At 39.5% G+C, this 13647-nt stretch overlaps 1 protein-coding gene across 1 annotated transcript; it reads right to left on the bottom strand.

The window, feature by feature from the left end:
* Positions 1–7608: 7608 nt before the first annotated feature.
* On the bottom strand, positions 7609–9706 carry LOC108550677 (flocculation protein FLO11). Its single transcript, XM_017904482.1, has 2 exons — positions 9693–9706; positions 7609–9651 (listed from the first exon to the last, which is right to left on the bottom strand). The coding sequence occupies exons 1-2, from the start codon at positions 9704–9706 to the stop codon at positions 7713–7715; spliced, it is 1953 nt and encodes a 650-aa protein (XP_017759971.1). The 3' UTR covers positions 7609–7712.
* Between the last annotated feature and the right edge of the window lie 3941 nt (positions 9707–13647).

The raw sequence follows: 13647 nt of genomic DNA, 5'->3' as shown, positions 1-13647 counted from the left end.
ACCGTTTCGAAGACCCTTTTGTAAGACACGAAATTTAATAAAGTGTCAGTAGATTCGTTTTAATTTCTTCGCTCCAAGTTAGGTTAGGTTTCCTTTGTTACAGATAGCGCCAGCAGGCTGCGCCACTAGGGTGCATGTTGGGTCTCGATGCGTAGCCACCTCCACGTGGTGAGACCTGGTAATTGGTGTCCTTTTCCAAAGAATAAATTTTGGAAAACGACACCAAGCAGAGAGCTACGCCTCGCGTTTAATATATTTCCTATCTATTGCAAATTTTCAAAGTTCCTTTTGAACGTTTTCAATTTTCAAAAATTTTATAACAGAAATGTATCTTCTTTTTCCGTAGACTGTTGTATAGACTATTAGCTCCATTGCATTTGATAACCAGATTTCGCGTAGCTACGGCACTGTCGAGGCTAGAGAAGCCAACTTACTTTCATTATTAATTGGAAAATAAATAGATTGGGATAAAAGGAAATAAATTTTTCAGTTTCTAATAATTGAAAGCTAATGAACATTTCAACAATTTGTCAGTATTAATTTAAATTTGGTAATTTTTACTCTTGAATCATATCTCTCTTTTCGTTTTCCGAGAATAGATAATATAATAATATCAGCAAAATTACAAGTTAGTATACTTTCTCGCTTATAGGAAAATCAAGAATATTAATTTCTCGGAAATTGGGATACGCCCTGTATAACTAAATATCCTTCGAATATTATTACTTTCTACCCACCACTACTTCAACAAGCCACCTATATGTAAGGTAGAAATAAATCATGCCAGGACTATTATGACAATGGAATTTATTACAAAGTTGCACTCGGCGAATGACAATGGTTCCACAGCGCTATGCATAATATCTAGTAGTAAACATTACACTACGATGTACGCCTATCGTAAGAAAGAGACAGCTTCTTAATCGTAACGGTATCACGTGTAACATATCGGAATACTTTATTATCCTTTACATATAAAATAGAGGCGATGAACGCGCACTTAGCCTACGCGGATGAGCAACATTCGAACGAACGAGTTTCATCGATTCGATCAATCGTACGTCGCGGCCGCTAACGAGATCTCTCTTTCCCGTCGCATTTAACGAGAAAAGCATCGAGCGGACGCGCGTGGCAACGGATCGTGATCGTGTGTATAATTTAAGGTGAGTACGCGCGTGATACGTTATTTAAAATGGCAGGAGGAACTATCTCAAAGATTGAGGTAATGAGGAAGAATGAGCTATTTAAACCTAAATAAAATAACGTTACTCGTCTTACAATCTAGCGGCTTTCTCGACGAATGAGATACTTCCATGACGCGGGAACGTCTTCGATAGAAGACCCACGACAGAGGCTTAAGTCCTAAGAGGTGCTGCAGAGGCGCTGCCGTGACAAGTCAGCTGACCAGCCGCAGCGGCGGAGCCTTCGGGCGTTTAAATCAGCTCCAAGCGCTGTCAAAATGGAGGCCCGGGCAGCTGCGACTAGGCTAGATGTGCTTTTTCATCACAGAAGCGTCGCAGTGACGAAAGCACGCGACGTACTTACACGTTCAGTCGATTCGCTTGGATCTTTCGCTGCTTCGTTCGTCGCTGTTTTCGTAGTGGTTTGGGTTAGGTTGGGTCACGAGGGATTTCTAGGTCGACGTTTACTTGTCTCTCGTTATCGTCTTTTTAGTGTTTCCTTTTCTGTCTGTACAACATTTGACCCAAAGCTGGTGGAATGATCGACAGACTTGGATAAAAAGAAATACGAGTGTAAAAATTATAATTGGAAGTTTTGAGGTTAGTTTGAATGCCTGTCTTCTTGGTATTTTTGTTCCTGCCTGTACAAAATTTGTTTCGAGATTGGTAGAATAATCGAGAGATTCGTATAAAAGAAAATATGAGTGTAGAAATTAAAATTGGAAGTTTTGAGGTTAGTTGGGATACCTGTCTCCTCGCTATTTTTGCTCCTGTCTGTACAAAATTTGTCTCGTAGTTGATGGAATGATCGACAGACTTGGATAAAAAGAAATACGAGTGTAAAAATTAGGATTGGAAGTTTTGTGATTAGTTGGGATATCTGTCTTCTTAGTATTTTTGTTCCTGCCTGTACAAAATTTTTCTCGTAGTTGGTGGAATTATTAATAGACTCGGATAAAAAGAAGTATAAGTGTAAAAATTATAACTGGAATTTTTGAGGATAGTTGGAATGCCTGTCTTCTTGGTATTTTTTGTTCCTATCTGCACAAAATTTGTCTCCAGGTTAGTGGAATAATCGACAGACTTGGATAGAAAGAAGTATAAATGTAAAAATTAGAATTTTGAGTTTTGAGGTTAGTTGGGATACCTGTCTTCTTGGTATTTTTGTTCCTGTCTGTACAAAATTACTGTCTCAAGGTCGATGAAATTCTCTAGAGATTTGGACAAAAAGAAATACGAATACAAAAATTAGAACTGGAATTTTTTGAGGTTAGTTGGGAATCAGTTATCAGTAGAAAGAAATTAATTTGCAATTTTATCGGATTTAACTGATATCTTGACCCTTTACACTCTGTTGGTGTCATTAATGGTATTATTAATTTGGAATTTGTTACTTGGTTTTGCTTTTGCCAATGAAGAAAAACGAAAGTAAGATTATTTTATAAATTCACAGATGGTTTAAATTCTGTTCTTAAAGTGCAAAGGATCAAGTGTTATTGTGTAGTTTCGAGTTCCAGTGGAAGTTGAAATGTCCATAACCTCTTAAACTAATTCATTATTTATTGACTACTGATTGACATCTGACAAATTTTATTTCAAACATATTTTTATATAATCAATAAATAACGAGTTATTTAAGGAGCTCATTCTTATCAACTCACCCTGTATACACAAGTAATTCGCAGGCCAAAGTGACTAACTCCAATTTTCCAATTTCTTAAACTTCAACTGCAAAATATTCCATCGATATTTAACTTTTCATATCTAAAATAAATTTCTATCCTTTATTTCATGGAGTTAATCTATTTGACAAATGACAATCGTCTCGCATCAATTGTTACAGAAAATTTCGATACATCTTCGTCATCGAGGAATTATTCGCGTCCAAATATTCCATTCTAGATATCAATAGAAAAATTAACCCATTTGCATCATGGTTCTACTTAAGGTGCCGTGTTCAGGCATCAGCGATGTTCAACTGACGACTAGCCCGTATCACCGCGCGCGTATCAGCACCTACTCATATTTAAAAGGATTTTCACAACAAAAGTAAAACTTGTTAAGAATATAATGAACCGATGAGAGTAGATGAGATGCTGACAAAAGGGATCAAATCTGCGGCATATCAAGAATATTCGACAACCAGTAATGGAAAAAAGTCAGCTCGCGGATTATTCCGCGTTCGGTGATAGATGATCTTGTTAAGAATATAATGAACCGATGTAGATGAGATGCTGACAAAAGGGATCAAACGTGATCTGCGGCATATGAAGAATATTCGGCAACCAGTAATGGAAAAAAGTCAGCTCGCGGATTATTCCGCGTTCGGTGGTAGATGACAGTCGTGGCTCGCGGAATATTCCGCGCTCGGTGATAGACGACTGCCGTAGCTCGCGGAATATTCCGCGCTTGGATGCAAATGGGTTAAAAATAAAAACATTTGAACTTCTAATTCGTGACAACTTCAAGCCCCTCGATATTTAAAACCCGCTTTCAACATCGTACTTGCATCGTACAACGTTGAAACGAGTCGCGATGCATCGAGAACAAAGAGGTTCATCGTGTACCAAAAAGAAAAGACACAAGCGTACGATCGAAAGAAATCCGTGAGTAGCAATAATCGGTATCGCAGTATCGTCGACTGAACCACCAAACACCGTGTCGTATCTCTATCACCATCACCATCACCAACTCCTACATCTTTACGAGTCTCGAAAGTAAAAACACGCTTGCGATTAACGCGATCACAAATATTTACGCAACTACGAGTGGCGCCACCGTCGAGGACCGCCTTGCTCGCGAGACGCCAGAGGGCGTGCAGAGTCGCTAGACGAACGAAGGGAGACAGTAAACGTTCGACGAGCAGCGACTCGGGACAGGCGACGCGATCGTCAAAGGCCATCGGATAGCACACAAAAGTTCGTACTTTCGCCACCGTGAGGAGTCACTTTCATTTGTCAAGTTTCGCAACGGGCTTCTCTTCGAATTCCCCGCGTTTCGTCCGATCGAATCGTCCAGCGACCATTTCCCTTGTTCAGAGTGGACACGCGCGCCGGCGCCCAAGACACCAGCGACATCCTAGAGGGCCATCCTTAAAAATTAATCGTTGAGGCAGTTGCGTTGGCAAGAGCGAAAGAATCAGTCGTTTACGTTTTACGTCGACGTCGTCGCGTTGCTTTCACTTCCCAGTCATTCGATTATTATTATTGCATCGAGTGAACACTACTGCTTAAAAGTATCCGAACTCTTTTTACTCGGATAAAATGAAATTGAAATGTAAAATTGAGTGTACGATGTTAGAATCCTCTATGATTTCCTTCTGTACTGCTTTTATTGTCATTATTATAGTTATTTAGTAATGGAGTATCACAGATCGAAAATGAGAGTATTTCGAAGATATAAAGGATCATCGATAAAATATTGATTTTTATTTGGATGCGAGATAGTCATTATTAAATTGAAAAATATTCTTCAGAAAATACGGTAATTAAGAAATTATAATTTTTGTCATCTGTAATGATTATTGGTAATCGAATCGAATTTTAAATCATTTAAAGAAATATATAGTTATAATATTTTTCAGAAAATACGATGAATAAGAAAATTTTGGGCATTTATAATGATTATTGGTAATTGAACAAAATTGTAATCATATATAATGATTATTCGAATTTAAAATCATTTAAAGAAAAATATAATTATAATATTCGTCAGAAGATAAGGTGATTACAAAATTATAATTTTTGGTATGTATAACGATTATTGGTAATCGAACCAAATTACAATCATTTATAATGATTATTCGAATTCGAAATCATTTACAGAAAAATATAATTATAATATTCGTCAGAAAATACGGTGGTTAAAAAATTATAATATTTCGTATCTGTAATGATTATAGGTAATCGAACCAAATATCAATCATTTATAATGATCATTCGAATTCAAAATCATTTAAAGAAAAATATAAATATAATATTCTTCAGAAAATACGGTAATTAAAAAATTATAATATTTCGTATCTGTAATCGAACCAAATATCAATTATTTATAATGATGATTCGAATTATTATATTAATATCAATTATTTATAATGATGATTCGAGTTAGTATATTGTAATTTTTTTCACTTTGTCTATAATTGTTACGATCTCTGTAAAATATTATTTTAACAGTATTAATATTTAACGATAAGGTGTAAAACCTTAGATTAACTAGATTAAATAGAGGATCTTTAATCTCCAGATTTTAGAATTTCTGAATTACGGATTCGTCAAAGAAGATGATTAATCTATCAAACTGATCATTTATATTTAATTATTCGATTTAAATTTAGAATTCAATAATTACTTTTCCCGTTATTAATTTATAAATTTATGGACATTCGTGTCCAGATACTTATGAGCAGTAGTGTACCTTTTCCCAACCAAGACTCTCAGAATGTTTCTCATGTATCATCCTTGTATGTTTCCACCTTTGCAATGACACTTGCACGTTAACTCCTGAGACTCTAAAACAGATCTAGTCAAATCGATAAATTTTTATTTATAGAGATATGTTAAAAAAACCTGTGAATTAATTTTCGTTAAAAATTCATTTTTAACTGTTACAGTTTTCAGAATCTCTACCACCCTTTATCCAAAATGGTAAATACCATTTTCTCCTAAAATTTTAAGCACCTTCACACTTTTAACGTGATCGAAAAAGATCATGCCTCGCAAAGCTGTTGCATAATTAAACTCCATCATACAAGAGACTTTATTTTATGCGTAAAGACAGACAGACAGATAGTCATTTGATTCTATTCACAAAGAAATATCGTTCAAAGTCTGTCCTTCGTGCGATATACTTCAATTTTCCCATAATAGGCCGAAGAATAAACTTTAACTTTGTATTCTTTATAATTTCAACCTCTCTGACGAAAGAGTCGATCGCGAAGCCAGTGGAGGATCGCTGTGACCTTTTCCAGACCTTAGCAACGACGGAGTGACGACCAACTAAAGATTACTATCCATGCTTAACGAGTCTAAGCAGTTTGCTTATTCGCGAAACCCGGTGTATCGTGCATCTATCAGAATCGTGTCCTTACCGCACGATGACATTGAATTCTCAATCTCATGCAATGTACCATCGACAGTGATACCCCGACGACAATGAATCACGAACGTGTAATGCAAGACACCTCGATTTACCAGCTGAGATACTCCTCTTATCTGCGATACTCGCATAAAGTGCTCCACATTTGCACAATATCGTTAAGTGTACTTCCCACTTTAATTCCACGTTCTGGCACTCGTGATTCATGTCCCTCCTACAGATGGATTTTCAACTAGCGAATTAAAAGGTGAAAAAGGTAGAGGTACGTTACATGAGATATTCGTTCGACAACTGAAACCTGCTCTTATAATTTTCTTAATGCCTATTTGATTTATTCCCCAATTATTTCCTCAGTTTCAGTATGAGTTATCAATTACTGTCTCGTTGTTACCTGATACATTCCAAGATACTTTATTATTAACACTTTGACTGCCACGTTGGGCATATATGATCGGCCACGGTTTCTCCTGTGACGCACAGTGGTCATTGGTGACCGCAGCGCTCGAACTACATTGAACTACATTGAATGAAAATTGACAGTCAGTGCATTTTGTATGTAACCACTAATTAGAAGATACTTTGAAATCCAAAGTGACTAATAAAAATTGAACGATTAAAATTCCTTATTAGAATATCGAAAACATATTAGAGCAAATTTTGCATCTAGAGGTGCACTCCCGCGGCAAACACGTCCCGAGGGAAGCACGTGGTTTGGCAGTCAAAGGGTTAAGATAGGAGTTCAAGGTAATGCTTAACACTAGAACTACCAACCCAGTCAGAATAACTGGTCCCAGAATTTTCCTTTCTGCAATCACCGAACACACACATTTGCTTTAACCACTTGCGATGGAAAGACGTGCCACGCACGTCGAGATGCTTCTGTTACCGGGACACCAGCAACGTGTTGCACGCGTCGTCAGGCGATTGTTGCAGAAAGAAAAATGACGTGCGTGGCAAAAGTGATTTGCACTCGACTGTTCGCACGCGCAACCGTGAATTTCTTTACATCGCAAGTGGTTTAGAATAAAATTGGTATCAACTCATATTAACAAAGAACTGTAATCGATATATTCACTCACAATTCGTCGTACCGCTGAAATGACTATAATCTGTGCACGCTACAGTTAGGTACCCCTTAAAGATCGGTAGTTCTAGCGTTAAAAGCATCACACTGTACGTTTATAGTACCCAGATTCAGTGTCTCGAGTGAGAGAAACATTTTAACCCTGACACCCTATAAGATCTCTAAATATCTAGCTCTGGACAGTCGCAAGAGGTCAGCAGGATCCTTAAAATTCTTAAAACTACATTCTGAGGCAGTTAGGTTGGGAAATATCAGTCATATTGCTTCATCTAACCAGCAGCGAACAAAGCCACGCGACCAGTCGACTCGCCTGCACACAGTTCTGTTCATCGTTTCATCCCCTGGCTCCCTCACAGAGCCAGGAATTTCATGAGTGCGTCGTAAATGAGTCGAGGATTGATGGTACCGTCCGCGGTATACCTGACACCTCTCAAGGAACCGTCATCGTGGCTCACTACTCCGTACTCGCCAACTATGAAGCCGTCAGGAGTTCTCTCCTCGACCCTGTATTTCCTGTAGTTCCTGCCCTCGACCACGTAGCCCACCTTGTGACCATCCTCCACTTCAGACGCGTTCGAGGGCTCCGTGAGCATCATTTGTGGTCCGTGAACGTTGCCATTGCTACTCACGCTGACAGACTCATCCACCTCGTAGTTCTGCTCATCAGGTTCTCCGCTACGTTCGTGACTCAATGGCTGACCCTCCGAGTCGTAAAGCTTGCTAGGTTCGCTGTACACCTTGGCAGGTTGCGAGTAGACCTTGGCTGGCTCAGAGTACACCTTGGCTGGTTCACCGTAGACTTTCGATGGCTCCGAGTACACCTTTTCCGGTTCACCGTAGACCTTGGCTGGCTCGCTGTACACCTTGGCAGGCTCGCTGTACACTTTCGCCGGCTCGCTGTAAACCTTGGCTGGCTCGCTGTACACCTTAGCTGGCTCTCCGTACACCTTCTCGGGTTCACTGTACACTTTGGCTGGTTCGCTGTACAACTTGGCCGGCTCGCTGTAGGGTCGCGGTGACTTGTAGTTCTTCGACGACTGACTGTACATCTTGGTACCCGGGCGATTGTAATGAGAAGCGTCGAAATGTCTGCCAGCCTTTCTTCCTTGAGCCTGGAAACGCTCGGATTGCATCTCCATTGGCTCCTCGCTGAACTCCTTCGGCTCTGCGTTCTCCTCAGGCAGCTCGTAGTTCTCCTCAGTGGGCAGAGTGATCATGTCCCCTGGCGAGTCACTGGTGCTACTGTTGGTGTCTTTCCGATGCTCAGCGAAGGAAGGAGTGTGCTTGGTCACTGGTCTAGGTGTAACGGAGCTTTGACCCTGCCAACTGGTGCTCGGTGAGCCTTCGTCGACGGAGAATTCGCTTCTGTTGGATTCGGATACGATATTACTGAGCTCCTCCGTGATGAAGCTAGGTGGTAGCGGTGTAGTCGGTGATTTGGCTGTACTCGTGGTGGTTGTCGTACTAGTGGTAGTCGATGTCGTTCTCGCAGTCGTGCTGGGACTCATGGTCTTCGTCGTGGGAGCCCTTGTAGTGCCATTCTTCAGCTCTTTCATGGTATCCTTAGACGGGATCCCGATAGAACTTGGAGGTCTAGAAACGACAGTGGCGTCTGCGTTGTCGTAATGTTCTACCCTGACCTTATACGGTGTAGCTTCCACAGTGGACGTCACGCTGACGCCTATAACCTTCTGTCGGCTGACTCCTTTGTTCGTCGAATTGCTGGTAGCGTTTGTTCTCGACGAGGATTTTTCCCGAGCCGTCGTCGACGTTACCGTCGTCGTGCTGATGGGACTCTGGGGAGCTAGTCGCGTCGAGGATATGTCACCTGTGGTGCTCAGCTCGTCGATCAACGACGCTAGGTTCTGTTGCCTGTTCTCCAACGTCTTGTGGCTGATAGGATAAAATCGAACGACCTCTTCCCGGCCACTGGTGTTCCGTGCTCTCGGGACGACCTGTCTGTTGCCTGGGTTCCGTGATATTCGGTAAATCGACGCCTCGTGCTGATGCGATTCCGCTGTCGCGCTGTCACCGGCTGATGATGCCGTTTGTCCACCGCGTCTGAAGCCTCTGCGCCGCGGCGGCGTGGCCATGGCGCCGTTTATGAAGACTGACAGGAATTCCGTGCCCGCGAGTATGTCGTTTTTCTTCGCTGGAGCACCGTGTACTTCGTCCCACACCAGTGCCGCCTGCAGCAGTACCTGCAAAATGTTTCGTCGTTCAGTGGAATGCGGAAAGTATTCGAAACGTGGAATCGCGGCAGCGATTAAGGATAACGCAAAGATGGCTCTTAAAGTATCGTTATATTTCGCTTTATTGTTTACTGTTACGTTTCACCTGCCATTTTGGATTACGCTATCCACGTGATTTGCATATTTCTTAAACGTCGATATCAAATTTGAATATATGTTTCAATTTATAGTGAATTCTTTACATTCCTAACGTGCAAACTTGTTCGAGCTGTTGCCATAAGACGGTTAACGTAATTCCCAGTTTCCCAATGTAGATCTACGTAACACGAATTTTTATTTTCTCTGAATGATTTCATCGGCAGATTTCGGGGTCGATTTGGCAGTATCGCAGGTATTTTGGCGCCAATATTTTCGCATTAAAGGATTAAGAATGCCGGGAATATACGAAGGTCTTTACTTTCGAGAATGACCAACCGAGTTGTACGAAGTCAAGCGCTATCTGCGTTACACGTAAGACTCGTGAAATCAGAAACACGGAGAACCGTTGGAACAAAAGCGCGTTATCTCCGGGCCGAGATACACATCGTGGGCCTAACGTGGCGTCTGGAGTGTTTGTAATGTGGAAAGTGTAAAAGTTGGACGAATTGTTGCAGGCCCATTAAAGCCACGTGGAATCGGTGAACAAGTTCGTAAGTACTTTACGATCCGAGGACGCGCGGAGCTTGTCGGGCCGGCGTTTATTTTTCAATTCGCGCGCGAACGATAAAGCGCCATCGTGTCCGGCCGTACTCGACACACGAAGGTCACGCCAGGTGCATCCGAGCAATTTATAAATTACGTTATGGCCGCTGTAAAGTACGCGAACGGGCGCAGCTTATTACGCCGGGATGCTTTAACTCGTGTTTCATAGCTGTCACCTTGTTATCTTCCGAAACATCTCATTTCCTAGCGTATTTAAAACTCGCGGCCTTCGCCGCCCGCTAGGGACCTGCGCAGCTCGCCTGCGCATTGGACTCCCCCACTAGAACGCAACGCGACGCGACAATCTTCGATTTATTCGAATATTAGGTTAGGTTAAGGGATGCTAGAGAAGATTTTAAACGTTCTGATGGAAGTTAGTATAGATAGATTCAATTTCTATTCTCTTTTACCAACTATGAAACAGAAGTATTCATATTGTTTGTAATTGAAGATGGATTTTTCATTTTGTTAGGTTATGTTCTTATAATACGACGAGTAAAGGTATAATATGATAATTGGAAATGATTGCGGTTTGAATTTATAATGAAATACTGGATTACATAACCTGTATTCAGTGTCATAGTATTTGTTTAGATTTTTCATTAGATTTTTCCTTTTTGTTAGGTTATGTTCTTATAATACGATGAGTAAAGGTACAATCTGATAATTGGAAATGATTGCAGTTTGAATTTGTAATGAAATACTGGATTACATAACCTGTATTCAGTGTTATAGTATTTGTTTAGATTTTTCATTTTGTTGGGTTATGTTCTTATAATATGATGAGTATGATAATTAGAAATGATTGCAGTTTGAATTTGTAATGAAATACTGGATTACATAACCTGTATTCAGTGTTATAGTATTTGTTCAGATTTTCCATTAGCTTTTTCATTTTGTTAGGTTATGTTTTTATAATACGATGAGTAAAGGTATGATATGATAATCAGAAATGATTGAAGTTTGAATTTGTAATGAAATACTGGATTACATAACCTGTATTTAGTGTCATAGTATTTATTAAACTTCTCCATGTAATAACTATACTGTGGTTGTAGAAAAGATGAGGAAATTTAAGAAATATTTATTGGAAAATTATAAATTATTATTGTTATATTAATTAACACGAAATTCTTGGTTTCCTTGTGACATAATATGATCGTGCTTGCATAATAATTAATTACTGAATTATACAAAGTTTAATAGTGCAATTTGTAGTAACGAAATAATAAATCACAGCATAAGTAACGATGATTAATCTTCTTGTTGCTTAAGTGTAAATGCTATTTGCATTTGAAATAAGTGCTAAATAGAACAGGTTAATGTAACTCCAGTAATTCTTCCTGATACTGGAATCAGAAACACGAGAATCACGTACGTGCAACAGGTGTGAATGTAATTAAAGGCGATGTAAAACCATTGAATGTCTCGGTCAATATTCGCGTATTTAAACGTAAATTAAGATAATTCAGTACCTGCGTCAGTTTAACTTTGACCATGGAGTTTCAAAGGACATCTTTCACCGGATATGCATTTGTAAAAACACAGTCGTAACATGAAATTACCGGTTTTGTTTTTGTTGTGGAACTTAAATTACACACGCAGTGATATATACAGAGTAGTATACCTCTGACATCTTATGAGTCCTTCAAATTTTTTTCAATTCAGAAGTATGATCCATTGTGGATCCTTCAAATAATATGAAGATAAAGATCCCAGCTCTGATAAGAATTGCGGAAGTAATTATTGTAGCGAAGGAGGAAAATATTGGAATATCGAATTTTTGCCTCAAAATTTTCACGTGTCTCGAAACTTTATTTCAGTATTGAACTTTCGTTCCAAAATTTAGGATACTTCGAATACCTACTCGAATCTCAAATTTTCACTCGATAATTTTGAAATTTTATATAGAAGCTTTCGAATATTTACACGAGTGTCGAATTTTTATTCGAAAATTTCTAAATACTTCGGATTTTTATTCGAGCATCGAATTTTTATTAAAAAATTTCTGAATACTTCGAATATTTATTCTAGTAAAAACATTTTCATTCGGAAATCTTTGAATACTCTGATTATTTTTTCCAGTATCAAAATTCGGAAATCTTTGAATACTTTGACTATTTATTTCACTAGCGAATTAATATTCAATAATTTCTGAATATTTCGAATTTTTACTCGGAGATCTTTGAATACTTCGACTATTTATTCCACTAGCGAATTATTATTAAAAATTTTTTGAATATTTCGAAATTTTATTCGGATATCTTTGAATACTTTGACTATTTATTCCAGTAGCGAATCATTATTCAAAATTTTCTGAATATTTCGAATATTTATTCAGAAATCTTTGAATACTTTGTCTATTTATTCCACTAGCGAATTTTTATTAAAAAATTATCCAATACCCCAAATATTAATCCCAATACCGAATTTCTTTTAAAAAATTCTCAAACTTCTGAAAAATGATTTCGAGTATCCCCTAATTTTGACAATCTCCACCAAACACTGTCACTCAACCTGACAATAACCTCCGTACCCCACTTCCTAACCAATCAACCGAATCAACAATTCAAAGCAAACAAACAAGCCGGTGGAATGTCAACAAAGAACGAAGTACACAAGACAAGCAGTATGACATTAAAATCCGCAGCAATATTGACACACGAGAATCGTTGATTGCAGGTCTCGGGACCCCTTTGAAGTTCTTGATTGTCTTTAAGAAGTCGTAAACGAAGGCAAAGGAGCGCGACCGGTCGCTGGACGATTCTTTCGTCAAGGTTCGTCGTGGAGACCGGTACTGTACGCTACCAAGCGGTAAAAGCTCCGTTAAAATTCACGAAATTCGTCGCACAATCAGCCAGTACCACGAACGCACGAGTCGTGCGCTTTCTACGGGCATAAAGTCTTAATTTATATCGTTATTACACGAAGACGAACGGAAGGAACGGGACAGAGGGCGGGAGAAGCGTAAAAATATTTATCCGCGGCACAAAAGACCGAGATACCCGGTCGTTAATAATTTAAAGAGGTCGAGACCTCCTCGTCCCCGGCTTTGCCCGTTTCGCTTTCGATCCGCCGTAAAACGCTCTGAATTGAATTTTTGCAATCCCGCGGAAGGTCATCAGCGCTCGTTGCGTCAGCACGAACAAACGATTCGAAACGGTATTAAGTACGATCGCGATCGACCGATTCGTAAGAGATGTTCTGGGTCGAGAGAGGAGAGAAAAGAAGCGAAAAAGAAAATAAAGAGGAAAAAGAGGGAAAAAGAAAATACGTATCGTCTGGGATCTTCGAGGCTTGGTCAAACGTCTCTCGTGTTTTTGGATACCACGAGATCCTATCGGGAACATAA

This window comes from Eufriesea mexicana, unplaced genomic scaffold (genome assembly GCF_001483705.2).
Source record: "Eufriesea mexicana isolate 0111107269 unplaced genomic scaffold, ASM148370v2 scaffold2948, whole genome shotgun sequence".
Lineage (NCBI taxonomy): Eukaryota > Metazoa > Arthropoda > Insecta > Hymenoptera > Apidae > Eufriesea > Eufriesea mexicana.
The sequence above is the reverse complement of the archived record's forward strand: the minus strand, read 5'-3'. Positions and strand labels throughout refer to the sequence as shown.